Here is a 27,045-nt window from a genome sequence, read left to right as displayed (position 1 = left end):
CTATCCACATCTGTATAGTGGGGATATTATCTGATTTCCAAAGCCTAGGTATTAACTGTTTGGCGCTACTGATGGCTAAATTAAGAAGTGTGGTGTGTGTGGAGCTTAGGGGTAACATGAAGCAGGTATATGATGGGATCTAGTGGTATGTCACTATTTAGAAGTTTACACACGGTTTGGTTGATATCTCGCCAGAATTGGCCAATTAAGGGGCACGTTCACCATATATGAAGTGGAGTACCTTCTTCAGAGCATTTCCTCCAACATCTGTTGGACGCTTCAGGAAATATATGCTTTAGTCTATGGGGGGTAAGATACCATCTGAGGAGGAATTTGTAGTTAGTTTCTAAGACCGTCGCCGAGTGAGCAGACTTAGAGGTGTTTTGAAAGATGGTATACCATTCATGTTCAGTAAGGGTGTATGGGAGTTCCTTGTGTCATGAAACCACTATTGGAGTTCGGGTGATTCCTAGAGGTGTTATAAGTAGCAGATATAATGTGGAAATTGCATGCCTAGGAGGAGTGTTGTGAGTGCACATCCTCTATAGGGGAGTGCGCTCCCTGGTTATCAGGGTTTTGTTCTTATGAGAGCTAACAAAATGTTTAATCTGCATGTACCTCAACCACTGAGAGAATTGAGTGATATTAAGACTCTCTAGGTGTTGCTGAGGGATCAGTTTACCTGCCTCCATAAGTGTATATAAGGGTAATGAGTCATTTAAGTTAACTGTAGATTTAGGAGATATTGATATTCCTATTGGGAAATCAATATCGTTAAGTGCTGTTGTCAGGGTGGAAGGCACAGAAGAAATGTGCTTGTTTACATGTATAACATTGGACCAAACCCTAAAAGTCTCCCCAATAATGGAGTTTTTGGTGGCGCTCAGTGGCAAGTTAGTTTTAGGTTGCCAGCAAAAAAAAACCAAGCTGAGATATATTTGTAATGTCATGTTCCAGGACTATATTGTAGAAAAGAGCAGCAGCACCACACTTTAGGAAATTTTAACTGCTTTTAATGATGAAACATTTTTGTTTCATCATTAAAAGCAGTTAAAATTTCCTAAAGTGTGGTGCTGCTGCTCTTTTCTACAATGCTGTCTACTTCTGGGGTTGGTGCAGAAACCCCTGTAGCGTGCACCCTAAATTGGATGGTGAGTGCTGGGCCCATCTCTAATTTTTACATGTTCCAGGACTAGCCAAGGTTTATGATGTGATGATGAAAGTGTGCACCAATCCACAATCCGCCTCAGGAACACTGCCTGACGGTATTTGGATAGGTCTGGGACTCCCAGGCCTCCGGATTCTTTTGAGAAATGTAAGAAATGAGTGTAGATTTAGCGATTCTGGGAGGGCAGTTTTTCCATATGTAGGAGTTAACAATTGCTTGGAGTCTGGGTAAATATGATGTAGGAAGCGGTATTGGAAGGGTTTGGAATAAGTACAACATTTTTGGGAGAATAGTCATTTTGGTAATCCCATATCTGCCGAGCCATGATATTTTTTTGTGAATCCACAATGATGTATCCTTAGTAAGAGTGGTTAGGAGGGATTCATAATTCAAGTCGAACAGCCGTTGGGGTTTTGTGGACAGGTGAACACCCAGATACCCCAAGGAATTATGTTGTATTATATAAGGTGACCGCTGTTGCAGTATATGCAGATCAGTCTCAGATAAATTAATTGGGAGAATTTCTGATTTACGTTGATTCACTAAGTAATTAGAGCAAGAGCCAAATTCTTCCAAGGAGATCTGTGCCGCAAAGAGAGAGATCGTCGGTCGGGTTAGTGTTAGTAGTAGGTCATCTGCATATAGTGCTAGTTTATGAGTAGAAGAGTTAATTGAAAGTCTGTGTATGTTGGGGTTGTTGCGTAACGTAGTCGCTAGGGTTTCCATTGATAACACAAATAGTAATGGGGAAAGCAGGCATCCCTGTCAAGTACCGTTGGAAATATTAAAAGAGGAAGATAGTATACCATTGACTCTAATTTTGGCTGTTGGTAGGTTATATAATGCAAACATCCTATGGATAAAGGTGTCGGGAAAACCACATTTTTGTAATGTGAGTTTTAAAAAGGTCCAGTCAAGTCTGTCAAAAGCTTTTTCAGCATCTGTTGATAGTAAAAGAAAGCGAAGATCATGGTCAGAAACATATTGCATGAGATGTAGAATTTTAACTGTATTGTCCTTAGCCTCTCTCTGCGGCACAAATCCCACCTGATCGGAATGAATGAGGAGAGGTAGTATTTTGTTCACTCTGGTGGCCAGGATTTTAGCATATAATTTAATGTCCGTGTTAAGCAGGGAGATAGGACGATAATTGGATGGTATTGATGAATCTTTCTTCGGTTTGGGTAGCACTGTAACTATTGCCTCTAACATAGAGGGGGGCAAACCTTTGGTGTCGTCAATGTGGTTAAATACAGATAGTAGGTGTGGTGCGATTATGTGGCTGAACTTTTTGTAATAAGTACCTGTGATGCCGTCAGGGCCGGGGCTTTTCCCTACTTTTAAAGATTTGATCGCAGCTATGATCTCCTTCAATGTGATTGGTGCCATTAACATATCTGAGTCTTCCCCTGAGATGGATGGGAGGGTTATTTGGTTTAAATATTCAAGACATTTAATTTGATGGGCTCTGGTATCCCTGTCTGGTGTTAAATTATAAAGATCAGAATAGTAGTTTTGAAAAATCTCAGCAATTCTCTGAGTTTCAACAGTTGTCTTATTTGGGGGGTCTTGTAATGATGTGATAAAATTAGTTGATTGTTTGGTCTTTATTGCTCTAGCTAGCAATCTGCCTGGCCTATTTCCTTCTAGATAACATTTTTGTTGAAGTTTAAGAGCCTGCATTTGTGCCTTATGATCTAAAAATTCTGTAAGTTTGTGCCTAGCTGAATCTAAATGTAATTTGAGTGTGGCGTCTTTTGGATTTAGTTTAAAAAGATGGGTCAATCGCTGAAATTGCTCAGTAAGGTCTTTATGCAGGACTCTATGTTTTTTCTGCTGAATGGATTTAATGGATTTAAGTTTGATCAGTTCCCCCCTCAAGGAACATTTATGAGCTTCCCACAGAATGTATGGGTCAATGTCAGGGGTATTATTAGTGCGAAAAAAGTCTAGCAAGTAAGTCTCCATATGTTTTAATGTAAGGTCACTCTTCAGTAATGTGTTGTCTAAGCGCCATTGAAAAGGTTTATAAGGCAAGGAAGACCAGTGTAGGACACAGAGGACTGCTGAGTGGTCCGACCATGCTGTTGGAGATATTTCGGAGTCAGTATGCATGCAATAGTAGCATGATCTATGAGTATATAGTCTATTCGTGAGTGTGACTGATTAGGGGGTGAGTAAAAGGTGAATTCTTTTTTGGTGGGGTGTTGGATGCGCCATGTGTCGTGAACTCCCAAGAGTACTAAGTCATCTTTTATTGATTTAAGTGATCGTCTCTCAGACTAATCTTTGCTTTGAAAACATTATTTTATGTAGCCTTTATTTCTTGTTTAATATCCATTAAATCCTCTTTATCTCATATTTTTTTCCCTTGCTCTTTTATAGAGCACTGTGCCTGTAAAAAAACAAAATAATGGGTGGGGGCTTCTTGCAAATTCAGGGCAGTTAGTGCCTTATAGATCTGTGGGTTCTACAGTAAAGTAATAAGTGAAGCAAGCAAGCTCTGTAAAAAGTAATCCAATCTTTTTTATACAAAAATAATAAAAACACCACTTGCAAGTGGAAAAAAGTGGACTGACATGTTTCGGCTCAGGCCTTCATCTGAGTAAAGTACCATCTCTCAGTGCCATTCTAGAATGACTGGGCAAAATTCCCTCTGGGTTTCTCTAGGCTCTTCAGCATCACCAGTTCCTTGGTACTTTTCTATGCAACTGATTAAAGCAAGGAGAGTGAGCTTTAGTGAATTAGCTGTAATCATATTAATGTAGGAACTGTGAAGCTGGACAGATAGGTGAAACTGGAGAGACCTCATAGTAAATCCAGATCTTTATTTTCCCCACCTCCCTGAACCTTCATTCTGAAAGCTCTTATTGACCTTGTGAATACAGATTTTCTGTTCCTCTGTCTGATATTTATCCCTTAACTCAATGTCCCCTGCACTATTAACTATAGGGGTCCATAGGTCCTCCGGACAGTTCAGGTCCCCTGGGCTATTGACTCTAAGCAAATATCCAACCAGGTTAGAGGGTGATAGACTCTGTGTCCTTATCACACTAATTTATCTTGCACTCTCTCATGTAACCTTACGTGTCAAATCAAGTCCTGGCCTTTCCTCTTATTCTATTTAAAGATAAAAACACTCCCATGATTTATAAGCTTTAGAAGTGGTGATCTGCCGTTGGCACAGTGTAACTGAGATTGCAATACTCTGCAGCCAGAATAGATAAGATGAACTGTTCTTCCAGTAACACAGAAGACACTGCTAGGACAGAAAGGGAGTTCTGTTTCTAGTTAGAGAAGATGTAGACTATAGTAGCCATGTTAATATAGAGAATTCATCTTACATCATACAATATATCATAGTATATCATGTTTACTTGCTTATTTATCTAACATGCAGTAGTAGTTGGGTTGTATCTAAGGATGTAACTAACCTACATATGAAGCGTAGAGGATGGTACTGATATTGATAAGGGTCATAATTTTCTACAGCATTTGCCTGTTGTACTTATTTAAATCATCTTCCCCATATACTCCTCTAACTTGCCCTGGGTAGAGCAAAATGGACAGCTTATCCATTAACACCTTTGAAAATATTGATAGGGGGTTCATAGGACCATTAGCTTCCCAGCACCAACCAATAGAACCACCACTAACAAGTCTTTTTCTCTAACTCATGCTGAGTAGTAACATTATAGGGTTTAGGGCTATCTATTCTGTTTGTGTTAGATGATTTCATACTGGGAAAAAGAAGAATCTCACAAATGTCTTTTTATTTTCATAATGAATGTGAGTTTAGTAGAAGGTATCACTATGTTCTGCAGCAGTTTCTCATTATTGTATCTGACAAGAGAGAAGCAATGACCCTTTATTGATTCCTTTCCTTCAGGATGTCCTCCCCTCAGCTGATGCAGGGCATGCATCAAGACCTCACATGTACCTTGTGTCTTGAGCTCTTCCGGTCCCCTGTCACCCCTGAGTGTGGTCACACCTTCTGCCAGGCCTGCCTGATTGGGTCTCCAAAAGCTGAAGACCAAAATGGAGCCACATTGTGTCCCACCTGTCAGGCCCCATCCAGACCTGAGTCCCTTCGAATCAACCAAAAACTGGAGCACCTGGTAGAGAGCTTCAAAAAGGTCCCACAGGGCCACTGCCAGGAACATATGGATCCACTGAGTGTCTTCTGCGAGCAGGACAAGGAGCTCATCTGTGGGGTGTGCGCTTCACTGGGCAAACACAAGGGGCACAACATCATCACAGCTGCCGAGGCTCATGGGAAGATGAAGGTAGAAAAACTAGACCATCCGAACTCAGTTTTATGTTAACACAATTCTACACTAGTAGCAAATTTCATCAGAAATCTATATTACCTGCTCTATAGCGACATAAATCTGTCGCTATAGCGTCTCTATAGCGACATAAATCAACAGTTTTGTCTGCACATGAATAAATATAGACAACCCAAAATAAACTATTGAAAATTCCATATAAACTTATGTCATGTCAGAATTATAATTTGTAAAACTATATATCTCTCCATATCTATTGATTTTGTCTTATATTAGCATTATATAGATATGTGTATATACACACATTTTATTTATGCATGCTGAATAGAAAATGTATGTACAAGGGACAAAGTATGGACGTTTTTTCTTTCGTTTAATGTGTTCCCAGTGATCTGTTTTACCTGCTGGACTGCTTTAAATGTTTTACAGATAGATCATTTACCTTTATTTTGTTATTTGAATTATCTGCTTTTGCCCATTCTGTCTCCACCTACACTGAATATTTCAGTAACGAAAGTATTGGTTATAGGAAAACTAACTAGACTAAACTAAACTACACTAAACTAGAAGGTTTAGATGAAATAAACAGTGAGAAATAATATAAGGAAGGCTTTGTGTAAATAATTGGCTTGATAAGATGAGGCCTACTCTCCTTTCAAGCTCACCCCATTTCATTGGGTTGTGGTTTCAATTAGTAGAAACAGCTATTTCATTTACAAAAATACACATATGCAATTTCCCATGCATTTTAAACACTATAGCTGGCATAACAAGTCATTAGAGGAAATCAGTTTTACAGTACAGAGCAATAATGCCCTACTGGGAGCTAGCTAAACACATCTGGTGAGCCAATGACAAGATAAATATGTGTGCAATCACCAGCAGTAGTGCATTGCTGTGACTGAACCTACCTATGGCTCCATCTGAACCACACGTTTAATTTTGTTATTCATGTCCCTTTAAATAAAAGACAAGATGCAATTGGGAGGATTCCCATGATGTTTATACTCTCTATCAACATTCCCAACGTGTGAATCTGACAATTTTATCTAAGTCTCCAAATTGTAAAGTAGAAGAGACGACACAATCAAAGAAGATAACTTTAAATGTTAGTTGTAGATAAAATAAGACATATTCTTCCTGCCACATAATCAACAGAAATAGTTAATCAGAAGATTAGTTGGTAAAAGGTGATTTTCATCTGTTGCTATTATAGAGCGAGAGGGACACCTAGTGGAACATTTATTTCATTTTTTCTTAGACATTTTATTTTATTTGAAAACAGAAACTAGTATGAAGTATGTTATAAGCCAATCACAAATAGAGTGGGGTTCACATTAATGAGGGGAAGCACAGCCCCTTTTTATGTACCAATGTAAGGTCACACGTCCTCCTGTCCTGTCAATCATTTTATGTAAAGATGGTTTAAAGCTTACAGGGACTCAGAGGCAGGGCCCTCTGCCCTAATGATTTATGTAAATGTTTTCTGTTTATTGTACCCTTTAACTGTATACTTAATGTTAAGTTAAGTTATAAATAAACTATAATAATAAAAAACATTATTCAATTTATAATATAGATAATGTCTGACATTAGACAGCCGTGGTACATACCAGACAAAACACAAAGGCATATATTAGAAGTGAAGCGCTAAATGCAAGGGGCATAGAGTATTAACCCTGTGCTTCAATACTGCTTGCATCTTTTGCGCTGCTATAGCAAGCGGAAGGTTAGTAATTATCACATGAGCAGTACTATGGCGTGCGCTACAGTACTTCTGTCGGATAGTGCATTTATGCAAAGCCGATCAAGTACGGAAATTCTGTTCAGGTAGTGGAGTTTTATTTACAGTATATATTTTACAAAAAATACATCATATATATAATATATGTAATAGAACATTTTCTTCTATGTGAAGATTATTGGAATGTAAAATATTCATAACTATCTTATGGTTAGGACCGTTGGTCTAACGGGTTTTCAGATTAGCACGCTCCATTGAAGTGTATGAGGAGAAGTTAACACAGTTGCAATATCCAAAGTCCTCAAGTTAGCGCTTTTGCTCGTAACTTGTAATGCACGCACTACGCGTTCAACATTTACTTCTGTCAGGGTCACTTGTAATCTGGCCCTATAGCAACAGTGTTTGCAACTATGTAAAACATGACTATAAACATAGTTGCAAACACTGTTGCCAGAAGGTTAAAAGACACGTGCACGCTCCTGAGCTCACCCAGGGTTATATTTTTTACTAATTTTACCAAGAGAACTAAGCTAAATTTATCACAGAAGTAAAATGGAAAGTTGATTAAAATTGCTTGTTCTATCTGAATCATGAACGTTTAATTTTGACTTTACTGTCCTTAACTTCCTCAGTTGAATAAGTTAAAGACAATTTCAAATGTGTAATTTCAGAATTATTTGTTTTTACAAAGGGCAGAAATGGCTCCAAGGGGCCCCACCAAACGCCAAAAATGTTTTCTACGAAGTATTACCAAATAACATTACTTGTATATACACATTTATCCTTAAAAGTTCTCATGAACAGATCTGTGTATTTTGTAAGAATACATATTCCTGACAAATATATTATTTAGTTACCACTCTATCTCTCTGTTTCTTAATCTTTGTTTTTTCATCGAACAGAGACAACTCCCTCAGCAACAAGTCATCCTGCAAGAGGCTCGTTTAAGGAAGGAGAAGACAGTTGCTCTGTTGGACAGGCAGGTGGCTGAGGTCCAGGTAAAGATAAAAAAGATGTTCTATGCTTAAAGGGACATAATACTCATAAGCTAAATCACTTGAAACTGATGCAGCATAACTGTAAAAAGCTGACAGGAAAATATCACCTGAGCATCTCTATGTAAAAAAGGAAGATATTTTACCTCACAATTTCCTCAGCTCAGCAGAGTAAGTGTTGTGTAAAAAGTTATACTCAGCTGCTCCCAGCTGCAGGTTAAAAAAAAAAAAAAAAAATGAAGAAATGAACAGCAGCCAATCAGCATTAGCAGTGCTGAGGTCATGAACTCTTACTGTGATCTCATGAGATTTGACTTAACTCTCATGAGATTTCACTTAACTCTCATGAGATTTCATAGTAAGCTTCCTTTACCTGATTGGTGAAATAATATGAGAGTGCACGATGCTAGTCCCTTCAGATGTCCCGGAACAGACACACTAAAATCCTTTACAATGGGAGGTGGCTACTGAGGAACTTTTGAGGTAAAATATCTTTCTTTTTTACATAGAGATGTTCAGGAGATATTTTCTAATCAGCTTTTTACAGCTATGCTGCATCACTTTCAAGTGTTTAAACATTTGGGTATTATGGCCCTTTAAATGCCACCTTTCCTAACACAGCTAGTCTTCTGGAACTGTATCCTAAGTGACTTCTTTTCCAAGGTCTTCTCAATCGATCCCCATATATTCATTCAGTTTTATACCAATATCCCCAAATATTTTCTTCCTTTATCTTCAGACAAAGAGCTCCAGGTTTTCCATTTTTTGCACCTTATTTATGTATATTTCTTGGCTTCTAAAGTAAAATATTTATAGCTCTTCCTTTACCAGAATCTCACGCCAGCATCTGCCTAACAGCCAATTGCATACCAGCATCTCCACAGCAACATCTCACGGTCATAACTGTCAAATGCATATATGTATTTAATGAAAGGAGTTATGTCATATGTACAGTAATTATTAAATTAGCCAAGTAAGAATTATATTAAGATTATAGGAATGGTCAACTGTAAACTAAATGTTAATGAGTTAGTTGTAAGATGTTAGTTGTCAAGAGCTTAATGGGATATTAATCTATTGAGTACAACTACAGTAGCGGTTACTACGACTATGATATTGATTTTCCTCCTGTGCCTGCAGCTGTCTTCAAAGTCATTCTCTAATACAGAGCTTTCCAAACTTTTCATGTTGGTGACACACTTTTTTAAACCTACATTATTTTGTGACACAGTAATTCAGTTGTACTAGCAAACAAAAGGTTAAACAAACTTGTTTTAAGAGATACGGACACATAAATAAATGATATAATAACAAAATGTATTTACAAGTAACAACAGTATATATGTGCAAGAATTAACAAAAATGTTTAACACCAATAGCTACTTACTGTTTTAATGGGATGTATGAGGTTGATGGGATGAACACAGTCTCTGAATATTTGGTGGATTATTAGATAAAGACCCTCACATTTCATCATCAAGCATTTTTAAGCTTCCACTTCCTATCCATATATCAAGAGCAGGAGCAGCAATGCACTACTGGGAGTTAGCTTCTGACTGGTAGCTGCACATGCATGCCTTTTGTCATTGGCTCACCCAATATGTTCAGCTAGCTCCCAGTAGTGCATTACTGCTTTCAACAAAGGAACCAAATAGAATGAAGCAAAATTAATAACAGAAGTAAATTGGAAAGTTGCTTTAAAATGATATATTTTATCTGAATCATGAAAGAAAAATATTGGGGTTCATCTCCCTTTGAAATGGAACACAGGTTTAAATAAACCATCATCTTCAAATAAGCTTAAACTGCCTTAAACTGTTAAATGTGGCATTCCCTGTTAGACACAAGATGTTTCCTGTATAACTATTGCTATTGGCAGTGTGTATGAGAGATAAGTATTGTGCCCTCTTAGCAGCAGTTCTTGTGATTTATAGATGTCAGCTTCTTACTTATGTCAGTTGTATGTGGGAAAGAAGAAGCAAGGTCTCCTTCCACTCCAGTCAGATCAGGATAAATGAACCACATTATTCAAAGGGACAATTAAACCAATTTTTATTATGTTCTGTCCTGTGGCTGCCCATATTTCCCTCTCCCCAAAGGGTGAAAGCAAACAAATCTCCCCAAAACTCCAAAAGCCAGAAGAGCAATTGAATGAATCCCTTCAATAGATTACAAAGGATTTGTAATACAAAGAACATTGAAGGGGGACAGTTACTGAACAGATAAATATAATATAGGAGCGCCAAACGTGCTAATGTATGTTTAACAGGAAACCCAATTTAAATTTGCAAATTATAAAAAAGACTATCACAATTTAAAAGGGCAGACTTTAGCTGAGTATATTAGATGTTCTCATAAATTGTCTGATATTAAACAAATAGAGGGATATTTATCAAGCTGTCAACCGCAAATACGCAGGAATTCCGCAGCGTAATTGTGGCGAGCCTGATTCGCCTTATTTATCAAAGCCTACAGACCGGCAAAAGTTGAAATTTGTGACGTAACATAAAATCCCCCAGTCTCAGTCCGACACAGATCAATGCTTATGTTACTACAGATGTTCCGAATGCAAATTCGGTACTATCTGACGACTTTTGCTATTTAACAAATTCCTACCAGGTACGCTCGCCACTATTCCGGCCCAGTGTACCTGCTTTTCAATCCGCCGCCCTGGAGGCGGCGGATACCATAGGAATCAATGGGAGTCTGAAAGCTCATGTTCACTGCTGCCCGATATCCCATTGATTCCTATGTGAGAATAAAAGTTACGTTTACACCTAACACCCTAACATGTACCCCGAGTCTAAACACCCCTAATCTGCCGCCCCCTACACTGCCGCCACCTACATTATACTTATTAACCCCTATTCTGCCGCCCCGACACCGCTGCCACCTACATTATACTTATTAACCCCTATTCTGCCGCCTTGACACCTCCGCCACCTACATTATACTTATTAACCCCTAATCTGCTGCTCCCGACACTGCCGCCACCTACATAAAGTTATTAACCCCTATCCCGCCGCTCCCATAGCCCACCGCAACTTAATAAATGAATTAACCCCTAAACCGCCAGCCCCCCACATCGCCATAAACTAAATTAAACTATTAACCCCTAAACCTAACAACCCGCTAACTTAATATTAAATATTAACTCATCCCTATCTTATAATAAATTTAAACTTACCTTTAGAATTAAATTAAACTATATTAAACTATATTGAATTAATAATTAACCTACCCTAACTATCACCTAGATTACGAGTTTTGTGTTAGAGGCTGTGCGGTGCTAACAAGCAGTTTATGGTCACCGCTCACTTACAGACAGCGCTGGTATTACGGGTTTTTACAAACCAGACAAGAAGTGAGCGTTGAGCAAAATTTTGCTCATTACCACACTCCAATACCAGCGCTGCTTACGTTAGCAGAGAGCTGGTGTAACGTGCTCGTGCACGATTTCCCCATAGGAATCAACAGGGAGAGCCGGCTGAAAAAAAGTCTAACACCTGCAAAAAAGCAGCGTAAAACTCTGCAGCCCCATTGATTCCTATGGGGAAATAAAATTTATGTCTACACCTAACACCCTAACATGAACCCCGAGTCTTAACACCCCAAATCTTACACTTATTAACCCCTAATCTGCCGCCCCCGACATCGCCGACACCTACATTATATTATTAACCCCTAATCTGCCGCTCCGGACACCGCCGCCACCTACATTATACTTATGAACGCCCTAATCTGCTGCCTACAACATGAACCCCGAGTCTTAACACCCCAAATCTTACACTTATTAACCCCTAATCTGCCGCCCCCGACATCGCCGACACCTACATTATATTATTAACCCCTAATCTGCCGCTCCGGACACCGCCGACACCTACATTATATTTATTAACCCCTACTCTGCCGCCCCCAATGTCGCCGCCACCTACCTACACTTATTAACCCCTTATTTGCTGCCCTCAACGTCGCCGCCACTATAATAAACATATTAACCCCTAAACCGCCGCACTCCCGCATCGCAAACATTAGTTAAATATTATTAACCCCTAATCTGTCGGCCCTAACATCGCCACCACCTACCTACATTTATTAACCCCTAATCTGCCACCCCCAATGTCGCGGCCACTATACTAAATGTATTAACCCCTAAACCTAAGTCTAACCCTAACACCCCCTAACTTAAATATAATTTAAATAAGTCTAAATAAAATTCCTATCATTAACTAAATTATTCCTATTTAAAACTAAATACTTACCTGTAAAATAAACCCTAAGCTAGCTACAATATAACTAATAGTTACATTGTATCTAGCTTAGGGTTCATTTTTATTTTACAGGCAAGTTTGTATTTATTTTAACTAGGTAGAATAGTTGCTAAATAGTTATTAACTATTTAATTACTACCTAGCTAAAAATAAAATACAAAAGTACCTGTAAAATAAAACCTAACCTAAGTTACAATTACACCTAACACTACACTATAATTAAATTAATTCCCTAAATTAAATACAATTAAATAAAATTAGCTAAAGAACAAAAAAAAAACACTAAATTACAGAAAATAATAAACAAATTACAAAATTTTTAAACTAATTACACCTAATCTAATCCCACTAACAAAAAAACAAAACAAAAAAAAAAGCCCTACCCTACACTAAATTACAAATAGCCCTTAAAAGGGCCTTTTTCGGGGCATTGCCCCAAAGTAATCAGCTCTTTTACCTGTAAAAAAAAATTACAAATCCCCCCCCCCAACATTAAAACCCACCACCCACACAACCAACCCTACTCTAAAACCCACCCAATACCCCCTTAAAAAAACCTAACACTAACCCCTTGAAGATCACCTTACCGGGAGAAGTCTTTATCCAACCGGGCTGAAGTCCTCAACGAAGCCAGGAGAAGTCTTCATCCAAGCCCGGCAAAGTGGTCCTCCAGACGGGCAGAAGTCTTCATCCAGATGGCCCTCTTCTATCTTCATCCATCCGGCGCGGAGCGGGTCCATCTTCAAGACATCCGACGCGGAGCATCCTCTTCTGATGACGACTAACACCGAATGAAGGTTCCTTTAAATGACATCATCCAAGTTGGCGTCCCTTCAATTCCGATTGGCTGATAGAATTCTATCAGCCAATCAGAATTAAGGTAGAAAAAATCCTATTGGCTAATTGGATCAGCCAATAGGATTGAACTTCAATCCTATTGGCTGATTGTATCAGCCAATAGGATTTTTTCTACCTTAATTCCGATTGGCTTATAGAATTCTATCAGCCAATCGGAATTGAAGGGACGCCATCTTGGATGACATCATTTAAAGGAACCTTCATTCGGGAAGAAGACGTCGTAAGAAGAGGATGCTCCGCGTCGGATGTCTGGAAGATGGAGCCGCTCCGCGCCGGATGGATGAAGATAGAAGATGCCGTCTGGGTGAAGACTTCTGCGGGCTTGGATGAAGACTTCGGCCGCTTGGATGAAGACTTCTACCGGCTTCTTGGAGGATGAATGTGGCATCTTCAAAACTGTAAGTGGATCTTCAGGGGTTAGTGTTAGGATTTTTTAAGGGTTTATTGGGTGGGTTTTAGTTTTAGATTACGGTTTGGGCTGCAATAGAGCTAAATGCCCTCCAAATGCCCTTTCAGGGCAATGGGGAGCTTAGTTTTTTTTTAGTTAGGTTTTTATTTGGGGGGGGGGTTGGTTGTGTGGGTGGTGGGTTTTACTGTTGGGGGGGTATTTGTATTTTATATTTACAGGTAAAAGAGCTGATTTCTTTGAGGCAATGCCCCGCAAAAGCCCTTTTAAGGGCTATTTGTAGTTTACTGTAGGTTAGGTTTTTTTTTATTTTGGGGGGGCTTTTTTATTTTCATAGGGCTCTTAGATTAGGTGTAATTAGTTTAAATCTTTGATAATTTATTTTTTACTTTGTGTAACTTAGTGTTTATTTTTTTTTGTAACTTAGTGTTTGTTATTTTTTGTAACTTAGCTGTTTTTGGTAACTTTGTAATTTTTAATAGTAGATTTAAATTATTTGAGTAGGGTTACATTTTTAAATATATAATATAGTTAATTTAATTTGTAGTTTAATGTAATTTTAGTATAACAGTTAGGGTAGATTAATTATTAGTTTAATATAGTTTAATGTAATTTAGTATGACAGTTAGGGTAGATTAATTATTAGTTTAATATAGTTTAATATAGTTTAATATAAATCTAAAGGTAAGTTTAAATTTATTATAAGATAGGGATGAGTTAATATTTAATATAAAGTTAGCGGTTTGTTAGGTTTAGGGGTTAATAGGTTAATTTAGTTTACGGCGATGTGGGGGGCTGGGGGTTTAGGGGTTAATAGGTTTAGTAAGTGGTAGTGATGTGGGAGGCCAGAGGTTTAGGGGTTAATACATTTCGTTAGTTGCGGCAGGGTCCGGGAGCGGCGGAATAGGGGTTAATAAGTTTATTAGAGTTGCGCCAGTATAGGGGAGCAGCGGAATAGGGGTTAATAACTTTATTTAGTTGTGGCGGAGTCCGGGAGCGTCGGGATAGGGGTTAAACATTTTAGTATAGTGGTGGTGTTTAGTGACAGTATACAAATAAAGCTGTGAAAAAGCCGAATAGCAGTGAGATCGATGACTGTTAGTTAACAACAGTCCGCTGCTCATCGCCCCGTACTTGGTGCGCAGCTTTTTGACAGCTTTTTTGTTAAATATGGAGAGCGTACTGTATTTCTGCATAATGTTACATTTATAAATTTCTGAGTTATTGTTATTCATATTTATCATTTTTGCTTTTGTTTTGTTTTATTGATTATCTCATCCATTCATATAAATTATTTCATCTTTTTTCCACATCAAGTTATTTTCATAACTTCTGTAATTTTTATCATTGTATCTTTGTGTTGGGATCACCATCCCAATCTGGTTGTAAATAAATCTATTTTTAATAGTATTTGAACCATCTATCATGGTCTTGTTTATATTGATATAATCAATAGTTGATACACACGTATGGTATAATACCCACTACCCTTATCTTATATATAAGGTAGTCTATCTGTTTAATATCAGACAATTTATGAGAACATCTAATATACTCAGCTAAAGTCTGCCCTTTTAAATTGTGATAGTATTTTTTTATAATTTGCAAATTTAAATTGGGTTTCCTGTTAAACATACATTAGCCAGTTTGGCGCTCCTATATTATATTTATCTGTACCATATATCCAAGATCCAGTTAGGGGGTCTTTTATAGTGTAGCGTGTATAGTACCATATATCCAAGATCCAGTTAGGGGATCTTTTATAGTGTAGCGTGTATAAAACCAGGCGTAGTACTCCTCATATTGTTACACCGACAGTTACTTAATAAAGTCTATAGAGCCGATTTATTAGACTCGCCGGAAACAGAAGTTATGAAGCAACGATCTAAAGACCGCTGCTCCATAACTTGTCCACCTGCTCTGAGGCCGCGGACAGAAATCAATCCGATCGAATACGATCGGGTTGCTTGACGCCCCCTGGGGGCGGCATTGCATCAGCAGTTCACAAGAACTGCTGGTGCAATGATAAATGCCGACAGCGTATGCTGTATCGATGTGCGGCGGACATGATACGCTCGCACATTAATAAATATACCCCTAGTTGATTATCCAATAATACCATACCAATAGATTTAAACATTGTGTACTGTTCTCTAAAGTAAAGGATAATCATAAGACAAAGTAATGGAAATGGAATTGAAAACAGAATTCTTTAAGATTGTTCCGTCTGACTCTGAGAAGCTTTCTTAGAATTTAAAATTCAATTTAAAGCCTTTTTAGGAATCAAACAGCTCCCAGTGCTTCCACATAATTATTAACATACATAGAGTAAAAATGCCACTCACAATCTTAGAGCTGCTGCGCTTAAACCTTGGAAAGGTGGACTGCTGGGTAGTCTGCAAAAATTCCAAAAAAAAACACTTTGATTTCTGACTTTAGCTCAGTGTTTTAGCTGCTGCCCTCAGAGCAATGTAAGTCCGACTGACTACTGCCCGTGCTGCAAACACACTGCTGTCCCACTCACTGACTACACGTGCATTCACAAGCCAATTGAGGAGACTACACGAGCAGTTAGGAACCAACGTGCCGCCAAAGCCGCCAATGGGAATAGTTTCAGTCCCGGCTGAGCTGCGCTAATAGGTTAAGATGATCTGGGACCCACTAGGTACTAATCACATTTCAACCACGTGATATGGATTGCAGGCAGGCGAAAAGTCAGAAACCAAAATAAAATTATAAAAAAATTAAAGAAAAATGTGTGCTGAAGCTGGGATACACCTACACGCTGCCGCCGCCATACTAATGTGTCACGGCACACAGTTTGGAAAGCACGGCTCTAGAATAACCTCCTTACAATCATCTGCTAGAGCAGCTCTGCATCTTCACACTGGGCGCCGCCATCTTGGAGCTTATATTTGTTATGTAAGTATGTGCAAAACAACTGCACAAATGTAACTCTTCTGCTCTCTATTATGTGAGCTAAACTGAAGGGCAAGGTGAAGCTGTAAAAAAGCAGATATCTGAAAGTGCACTGGTTCTGTCACATGATGTTTACAAGATGGCGGCGCCCAGTATCAAATGCAGAGCTTTAGCAGCTGGATTGTGTAATGAGTTAAAATAAAAGAACAGATTTACAGAGAGCTGCAGGTACAGGGGGAAATGTAATAGTATGGTGAGCAGTAACCATCCTACCCAGCTGTTTACTGTCCCTTTAAAGTTGAAAGAGCATTTGACAACTGGAAGTGATGCAAAGTCTGGTGGGGATTTGTAGATTGTATCAGGATTTTATTTAAAGATATTGAGACCTAGAGGGGTCTGAATAGAGAAGCAGCAGAGGAATGAGAAGTGAATGGCATGATTAAGGACTGATGTTCTCGTTCTTACACAATCTAGAAGCCATGTCCTGCAGGTATGTCTTATGGTAAATAAAGCAGTTACGCTCTATAGCCCTTTTATGTCTCCTCTTTTTGCAGGATACAGTCTCACGGTTTAAGAAAAATGTAAAGGATCAGCTGAATATTATGCGTTCCTACCTCAATATGATGGAGACTTCATTGGGCCGTGAGGCCGACAAGGCTGACCGAGATGCCACAGCAGCTCTCGTGGGAGAACGCAATAGCATGGCGCATTATATGGAGCAGCTCCGGCAGATGGAGGGCATTCTCCAAGATGTAGAGGGCCAGGAGCAGACTGAATTCCTCAGGGTGAGAGATCATAGGTCATTCTTAAAGGGATATGAAAATCAAAGTTAAACTTTCAGGATTAAGAAATTATAAATAAAATAAAGAAAACAATTTTACACCTGCATACTGAGATAGGCTCAAGAGAGTGCACGTGACTTGAGCATCTTATAGTAGCAGAGTTTGCAACAATATATATAACAATGTTATACACAAAGTGCTCAGGACATAAGCACACTCTTTAGACTACCTTAATATGCTCTAATGAAAATGAGCTACGTTTCAACAATGGAGACCAAAAGAAAGGGGTAAATTTGATAACAAAAGTAATTTATTTAATATTTGTGTATGCAAAGATTGATCGCAATACATGATCGTGACCTTGTATCTGTTTTTGCTTTACAGAAATACTGTGTCGTTTCATCCAGGTAAACTGAATTTGGTTCTATCTCTGTCCTTACATGTAACCTCCCTCTTCTGTACTCATCACCACATTGGCTACTCCATTTCCTTTCACTGGCTCCTCAGAGGCGGTCCCAGAATATTTCATCCCATTTTTACTGGGAGAAGACACATATTTAAATACATAGAGGCCTACTTATCAAGCCGTCAACTTACTTGCATTCGCCGGCACCAATTTGCTCGCCTGACATCGCCTATCATCGCGGCCGCGGACCTGAATACGCTCTCCATATTTAACAAAAAAGCTGTCAAAAAGCCGCACAGCAAGTACAGGGCGATGAGCAGCGGACTGTTGTTAACTAACAGTCATCGATCTCACTGCTATTCGGCTTTTTCACAGCTTTATTTGTCACTAAACACTGCCACTATACTAAAATGTTTAACCCCTATCCCGCCGCTCCCGGACCCCGCCGCAAATAAATAAAGTTATTAACCCCTATTCCGCGGCTCCCGGACCCCGCCGCAACTAACTAAATGTATCAACCCCTAAACTTCTGGCCTCCCACATCACTACCACTTACTAAACCTATTAAAACATAAACCGCCAGCCCCCCACATCGCCATAAACTAAATTAACCTAACAACCCGCTAACTTTATATTAAATATTAACTCATCCCTATCTTATAATAAATTTAAACTTACCTTTAGATTTAAATGAAACTATAATAAACTATATTAAAGTAATAATTAATCTACCCTAACTGTTATACTAAATTACATTAAACTATTTTAAACTAATAATTAACCTACCCTAACTATTATACTAAATTACATTAAACTATATTAAACTATTAATTAACCTACCCTAACTATTATAGTAAAATTACATTAAACTATATTAAACTAATAATTAATCTACCCTAACTGCTATACTAAAATTACATTAAACTACAAATTAAATTAACTATATTATATATTTAAAAACCTAACCCTACTCAAATAATTTAAATCTACTATTAAAAATTACAAAGTTACCAAAAACTAACAACAAAGTTACAAAAAATAACAAACACTAAGTTACAAAAAAAAATAAACACTAAGTTACACAAAATTAAAAATAAATTATCAAAGATTTAAACTAATTACACCTAATCTAAGAGCCCTATGAAAATAAAAAAGCCCCCCAAAATAAAAAAAACCTAGCCTACAATAAACTACCAATGACCCTTAAAAGGGCCTTTTGCGGGGCATTGCACCAAAGAAATCAGCTCTTTTACCTGTAAAAAAAAAATACAAACAACTCCCCAACAGTAAAACCCACCACCCACACAACCAACCCCCCAAATAAAAACCTAATCTAAAAAACCTAAGCTCCCCATTGCCCTGAAAAGGGCATGTGTATGGGAATTGCCCTTAAAATGGCATTTAGCTCTTTTTCAAAAGCCCAAACCCTAATCTAAAATTTAAACCCACCCAATAAACCCTTAAAAAAGTCTAACACTTACCCCTTAAGATCCACTTACAGTTTCTGAAGAGCCGACATCCATCCTCAACGAAGCGGCAGAAGTCCTCATCGAATCCGGCAGAAGTCTTCATCCAAGCGGGCCAACGTCTTCATCCAACCGGGCAGAAGTCTACATCCAGAAAGCATCTTATATCTTCATCCATCCGGCGGGGAGCGGCTCCTTCTTCGTTCAACGTCTTCTTTACAATGAATGTTCCTTTAAATGACGTCATCCAAGATGGGATCCCTTAGATTACGATTGGCTGATAGAATTCTATCAGCCAATCGGAATTAAGGTTGAAAAAATTATATTGGCTGTTGCAATCAGCCAACAGGATTAAGCTTGCATTCTATTGGCTGATTGGAATAGCCAATAGAATGCAAGCTCAATCCTATTGGCTTATTGGATCAGCCAATCGGAATCTAAGGGACACCATCTTTGATGACGTCATTTAAAGGAACATTCATTGTAAAGAAGAGAAGACGTGAACGAAGAGGATGCTCCGCATCGGATGTCTTGAAGAAGTAGCCCCTCCGCGCTGGATGGATGAAGATAGAAGAAACTGTCTGGATGAATACTTCTGCCCGGTTGGATGAAGACGTCGGCCTGCTTGGATGAAGACTTCTGCCGGATTCGATGAGGACTTCTGCCGCTTCGTTGAGGATGGATGTCGGCTCTTCAGAAACTGTAAGTGGATCTTCGGGGGTTAGTGTTAGGCTTTTTTAAGGGTTTATTGGGTGGGTTTTAATTTTAGATTAGGGTTTGGGCTTTTGAAAAAGAGCTAAATGCCATTTTAAGGACAATGCCCATACAAATGCCTTTTTCAGGGCAATGGGGAGCTTAGGTTTTTTAGATTAGGTTTTTATTTGGGGGGTTGGTTGTGTGGGTGGTGGGTTTTACTGTTGGGGGGTTGTTTGTATTTTTTTTACAGGTAAAAGAGCTGATTTCTTTGGGGCAATGCCCCGCAAAAGGCCCTTTTAAGGGTCATTGGTAGTTTATTGTAGGCTAGGGTTTTTTTTATTTGGGGGGGGGGGGGCTTTTTTATTTTCATAGGGCTATTAGATTAGGTGTAATTAGTTTAAATCTTTGATAATTTATTTTTTATTTTGTGTAACAGTGTGTATTTTTTTTGTAACCTAGTGTTTGTTATTTTTTGTAACTTAGTTGTTAGTTTTTGGTAACTTTGTAATTTGTAATAGTAGATTAAAATTATTTGAGTAGGGTTAGGTTTTTAAATATATAATATATTTAATTTAATTGGTAGTTTAATGTAATTTTAGTATAACAGTTAGGGTAGATTAATTATTAGTTTAATATAGTTTAATAAAGTTTAATGTAATTAAAGGATAATGGTTGGGGTAGATTAATTATTAGTTTAATATAGTTTAATATGGTTTAATTTAAGGTAAGTTTAAATTTATTATAAAATAGGGATGATTTAATATTTAATCTAAAGTTAGCGGGTTGTTAGGTTTAGAGGTTAATAGGTTTAGTAAGTGGTACTGATGTGGGAGGCCATAGGTTTAAGGGTTAATAACTTTATTTAGTTGCGGTGGGCTCCGGGAGCAGCGGGATAGGGGTTAATACTTTTATGTAGGTGGTGGCGGTGGCGGGGTGGCAGGTTAGGGGTTAATAACATAATGTAGGTGGCGGCTGTGTCGGGGCGGCAGATTATTGGTTAATAACATAATGTAGGTGGCGGTGGTGGCGGGACGGCAGGTTAGGGGTTAATAACATAATGTAGATGGTGGCGGTGTCGGGGCGGCAGATTAGGGGTTAATAACTTTATGTAGGTGGCGGCGATGTTGGGGGCGGCAGATTAGGGGTGTTTAGACTCGGGGTTATGTTAGAGTGTTAGGTATAAACATAACTTTTATTCTCCCATAGGAATCAATGGGATATCGGGCAGCAGCGAACATAAGCTTTCGCTGCTTTCAGACTCCCATTGATTCCTATGGCATCCGCCGCCTCCAGGGCGGCGGATTGAAAACCAGGTACCCTGGGCCGGAATAGTGGCGAACGTACCTGTTAGATATTTGTTAACTAGCAAAAGTAGTCAGATAGTGCCGAATTTGCATTCGGAACATCTGTAGTGGTGTAAGCATCGATCTGTGTCGGACTGAGACCGGCGGATCATATGTTACGTCACAGATTTCTACTTTTGCCGGTCTGTAGGCTTTGATAACTAAGGGGAATCAGGCTCCCCACAATTACGCTGCGGAATTTGAGCGTATTTGCGGTTGACGGCTTGATAATTATCCCTCATAGTCTTCCTTTCTTTTATAAATACTTAACTACTCACATCATATATTACCCTGGCTGCAAGCAGGAATGTGAGCTCTAAAAAGCCACGAACGGTGGCTACAAAACTATTTATGAAGGCTAGAGGCTGGTACTGAATGGAGGGTTATCATTATACACTGCTTTATATGTGCTTCTCTATATGTCCCGGTAGACACATATTAAAGGATTGTCTGGCAAATATATTGTTGTTAAAAAGACAGGAAATACAATTTTTTTCTTTCACGATACAGATAGAGCATAAGATTTTAAACAACTTTACAATGTACTTTAATTATCAAGTTTGCTTCATACTCTTGGTATATTTTGTTGAAAAAGCATCAGTACACTACTGGGATCTAACTGAAGGCGTCGGGTGAGACAATGACAAGAGTCATATATGTGCAGCTAGCTCCCAGTAGTACATTGCTGCTCCCGAGCCTACCTAGGTAAGCTTTTCAACAAAGAATACAAAAAAGAACAAAGCAAAGTAGATAATAGAAGTAAATAGGAAAGTTGTTTAAAACTGCTGCTCTCTGAAATTATGAAAGCTTCATTTCATTGTTTTCTGTCCTTTAACAGATTTAACATTGATGTGGGGTGCCTGGTACTTCTTAGTGTCCCTAGAATATCCACTGCCTGCAGATATCTGTGCTCTTCTATAATGTATTGTACTTCCTGTATCCTTTTCTCTCACTACACGCACTGTCTCATACCCAATATCTTCTCTAGGATAAAGTAGCTATTTTTGTTAACAGGTTGAATAAAATTTTGGGAGAGTCCCCTCCTCCTGGGCGCCTTGACATCCAACTTCCTGTCATCTCCGATGAGTTTAAATTCCAAGTATGGAGGAAAATGTTCAGAGCGTTAATGCCTCGTGAGTACTTGCGGGATAACATGATCTCACTCTTCACAAGTTGTTTTTTGAGCCATGTTTTACTCTTTTTAACTAGAATAGATACAGATATGGGGGCATATCTATCAAGCTCCGAATGGTGCTTGAAGCCCTGTGTTTCTGGCGAGCCTACAAGCTCGCCAGAAATATCAGTTATGAAGCAGCAGTCTAAAGACTAAAGACATTGCCGCAATTCAACCCGATCGAGTATGATCGGGTTGATTGACACCTCCCTGCTGGCGGACGATTGGCCACGAATCTGCAGGGGGCGGCGTTGCTCTTGTGAGCTGCTGGTGCAATGCTGAATACGGAGAGCGTATTGCTCTCCGCATTCAGCGAGGTCTGTCGGACCTGATCCGCACTGTAAGATCAGGTCCAACAGACCTTTGTTAAATAGGCCCCATGCTGTTCAGTAAACCATAAACCTTCATAAAACAATTCTAAACTATATTTGACATTATTCTTAGTTTAAAGTGAATGTGTGCCTAGTTTTTAAAAATCCAATTGAAAACAGGGGCACTTTCATTCATCAAAGTTTACATTTCAGTAGTTTTGTTAAAATACTTAACTTTTCTTCTTGAAAGCCGGACCAGCGATTACCCTTCCTTCTGCCCGTCTCTTCTTACGTCAGAAATGAAGAATTCCGGCTTCCTCCAATCATGGCTTATCCCCAGGGCAAACATTGCCTGAGGCCATGCTGTGATTGGAGGAAGCCAGATTCTTAATGTCTGACCCATGAAGAGATGCGCGGCAGGCAGGGAATCGCTGATCCGGCTTTCAAGAAGAATTATTATTTTAACAAAACGGCTGAAATGTAAACTTTGATGAATGAAAGTGCCCCTGTTTTTAATTGAATCGGGCACACATTCATCAAAGTTTACATTCACTTTAACATGGCACTAAGATGTCACGATTAAACGAGAATTTTATATATTGTCCATCATTTAAACATGGGCGGTTCTAGACTATGAGGCACATTTATTAAGCTCCGTATGGAGCTTGTGGTCCGTGTTTCTGGCTCCTGTGGAGCTATATATGATTCAGCACCGATTGGCTAAAATGCAAGTCTGTCAAAAGAACTGAAATAAGGGGGCAGTCTGCAGAGGCTTAGATACAATGTAATCCCAGAGGTAAAAAATGTATTAATATAACAGTGTTGGTTATGCAAAATTGGGGAATGGGTAATAAAGGGATTATCAATCTGTAAAATAATAAAAATTGTGGAGTAGACTGTCCCTTTAAATTGCACATTCAAGGCAGCTGTTACCTGTGATGTTTGGTGGTTGTCAATAATGAATTTATTTGACATGGAGCAGAAATATGAATTCCTAACCTACTTTGGTTTATTGAATTAACTAATCTTGATATCATAAGCACATTTGTAAAAAAAAAAAATACTGTCAAAACTGTACCTTAAACATACCTTTTTTAAAATGTAAAAAAGTTGAAAAGCCATGTTATATCATGTACTTTAAATATTATAATGCAAATAACTTTTACAGTTTCAATGTATAGTGACAAAGTTTCCTTAGACTAGGTCATGCCTGGATAGGTTACAATTTAAGACATTTTTAATTCAGACTTTGTCTTCTGTGCCTCCACAGCCCTGGAAAATCTCACACTTGACCCTGACACGGCCCAGCAGAACTTGGTGGTTTCTGAGGATGGTAAAACGGTTGAGTGTTCTGACCACAAACAAGCAGTATCAGATGAGCCTGGTCGTTTTGATAAAAGCAACTGCCTTGTGACAAAAGAGAGTTTCACAGAGGGAGAACATTACTGGGAAGTAGTGGTTGAAGACAAACCAAGGTGGTCCTTAGGCATCATCTCTGAGACTGCCAACCGAAAAGGGAAGCTTCATGCCAGCCCTTCACATGGCTTCTGGATTCTGGGCTGTAAGGATGGTAAAGTGTACGAGATATTTGCTGAAGCAAAAGAACCACGACTCCTCCGTGTGGATGGCCGTCCGGAGAAAATTGGAATTTATCTCAGTTTCTCTGATGGTGTGGTGTCGTTCTTTGATGCAGATGATGAGGACAACATCAAGCTTCTCTATACTTTCCATGAGCGATTCTCATGCAAGCTTTACCCATTCTTTGATGTCTGTTGGCATGATAAAGGAAAGAATGCCCAACCATTGAAGATTTTCTGGCCAACAACTGGCCAATCATAAGTGCCAATAGCAACACAGTTGATATATATAAGAAAATGAACATGCTGCAACATTAATCTGTCCTAAAGTTGCTTTTGAAGTCCTATGGGCAGTATAAGTAGGCACGTGTGCAAACTTAATCGTTTAACACCGAGGGTAATTGGAATTATCTACAGATAATCATAAATATCACTGAAAGCACTAAAACAGCAGCATATCTATGTCTAGTGGGGAGGCACTCAACACGATTTTTATTTTGTTTTCTAGAGTAGGATCACTGGGATTTTAACTATAAAATAATCATTGTGATTTCTGATACACACTAGTAGCTCCCAATAAAACAAATAAGAAACATCTAAATGTGTGTTAATACATTAATAGAATGAATATTTCTTCCAGGATGACTACAGGAGGGGATTTCAGTGATCATGTTTAAAACTGTTCATACAAATAACACCTGTGCTAACAAATCCGCCACAGCTCATAAAAGGCTGGGAAGGTATTTTCAAAATATGAGTTATCAGAAGAGGAAGGCAAGGGGTTTTGTTTGTGGGTTCTTAGCAAATATATTATATTGAGAGCAGATCATTTACATTACATTCTTCATGTTGTTACAGAGTTTGAGTTGACCCTGCGGATAAGGGCAAATCCCTGTATTTTTTACAGAAGAGATTGAGTGGGAAATAAAATGAGAAGAGCGGGGAAAGGCAGGGGATTTGAAGAAGAAGAAGGTGGGAGAGGGTATGGAATTAGAATTTGGAAAGTACAAAGAGTTCAGTCCCATAGTCCTGCCTATGGCGTATGTTAAAGCTGATTTGTCTGTGTATGTGTGGGGGGGAGGGGTTAGAAGATGTGCACTAGGCTTGTTAAGTGACTGCTCCAATAGAATTATACTGCTTGAAGTCTCCCGCAAGCAGTTTTATCTTTCATAGGACATTTTCACTTTCCTTGGGTGACTAATGTTAGGATTAAATATAACATTTCCAATATTTCAGACAAAAAGATAGACTTTACTTCCAGTAAATACATCAATTACCTCTTGTTTAGAACCACCATATCTCCTCTTCTCCTCTGCTCACACGCTCATTGATGCTTTTACATTTATTTATCTTAAGGGACACTAAAGTCACAATTAAACATTCATGATTCTTTTTTATATGCACACTTTCTGAGGCACGAGTTCCTACTGAGCATGTGCAAGTGATCTCTGTGTATTTGCATATTAGTCTGTGATTGGCTGATGGCTGTCACATGATACAGGGGGCATCAAATTTAGCAACATTTTTAAAATTGTCAGAAAAAAGTCTACTGCTCAATTAAAAATAAATTTCAATGTATTTGATGGTCCTTTAGTAGCCTGTAGTATATCTCAAGAGTGTTCCATCATATCAGACCTTATATTTATATAGATTTAATATCATCACAAATTTGATCTTTATTGTATTTTCACAAATAAATCTACGCACTTCACTGTATATGTATGAAGCCTTTTAAAATGAAGTAGCTATGGTGTCCAAATAAATCAGCTATAATTAATTTTGGTACCAGAGTTGCCATGTGCAGAACAGTCAACATCATAACGAGATTTAATTACTCCTGTGTATGATAAAGATGCCATCTATATATCTCTATCAGCAGGTACCATTATATTGGCACAGATTACAAAAAACTAATGCCTATTACCTAATAGGTGTGTTAATATGTATTCACAGAAACCTATACACTGAAATGTCCACTTAACTAGATAGATCTCTACACATAAAGTGCAGAATTACATATGCACTCTAGAAGCCATACCAATGAAAAGTTACTTCAATAGGTAATAGGAATATACTAAAATACATAAAAAAATGTATTGTTTATTCATGTTTTGGCCCTTTTTATCATATCCTTGGTAAACATCAAAGGATGCATCAATGCTCCATAAGTTACAAAACTCTCAGCCAACACTAATAAATATAAATGGATACTCAGATAGGGTATCATTTATTGAATTATGTGATTAAACATGTCTATGGCCTGTCAAGGTGAGACTAATTTGTCATTGCAGACTACAGGTAAAGATGGGATTGCTAGGCAGTATGGTGTATGCACTATCACTGCACTAGGTTTGCACAGGTACTTAAATTGTATGAGTATTGTCAAAGTTTGAAAGATCTGTCTCCCTGTCCATTCTGTGGCTTTTTGTACCCTATTTGTGTTTTGGTTTTGCAAAGTGAAATTGGGAATCTCTAAACCCTGTCCAGAATTGCCCCACTTGCCTCCAGTCCAACTTAGCTCTAATCTCCAAGCCATAGATCCATCTCCCTGTCCTGGGATAAATAAGGAAAGGGTGAGAGGTAATATTGGGTTAGAGTTCGAGCATAAAAAGTAGCATGTATTGATACATACACAGAATA

General features: G+C 38.5%; 1 protein-coding gene across 3 annotated transcripts in view; it reads left to right on the top strand.

Moving 5' to 3' along the window:
• Positions 1-25,000, top strand: part of TRIM72 (tripartite motif containing 72) — a 69,666-nt gene extending 44,666 nt beyond the window's left edge. For 2 of the 3 annotated variants that reach the window (XM_053694309.1, XM_053694308.1), the window contains 6 exons: positions 5,058-5,454; positions 8,104-8,199; positions 17,205-17,435; positions 17,817-17,839; positions 22,358-22,476; positions 24,099-25,000. In XM_053694309.1, the coding sequence (XP_053550284.1) occupies positions 5,059-5,454; positions 8,104-8,199; positions 17,205-17,435; positions 17,817-17,839; positions 22,358-22,476; positions 24,099-24,667 (1,434 nt within the window). In that variant the 5' untranslated portion in view covers position 5,058 and the 3' untranslated portion in view covers positions 24,668-25,000. Of the gene's footprint in view, positions 1-3,318; positions 3,342-5,057; positions 5,455-8,103; positions 8,200-17,204; positions 17,436-17,816; positions 17,840-22,357; positions 22,477-24,098 lie in introns of those variants that run through there. The other variant, XM_053694310.1, reaches the window with a different exon arrangement.
• The last annotated feature ends 2,045 nt before the right edge of the window (positions 25,001-27,045 follow it).

The sequence above is a fragment of the Bombina bombina genome, chromosome 11 (assembly GCF_027579735.1).
Source record: "Bombina bombina isolate aBomBom1 chromosome 11, aBomBom1.pri, whole genome shotgun sequence".
NCBI classification, from domain to species: Eukaryota; Metazoa; Chordata; class Amphibia; order Anura; family Bombinatoridae; genus Bombina; species Bombina bombina.
This window is presented reverse-complemented; position numbering and strand designations above follow the sequence as displayed.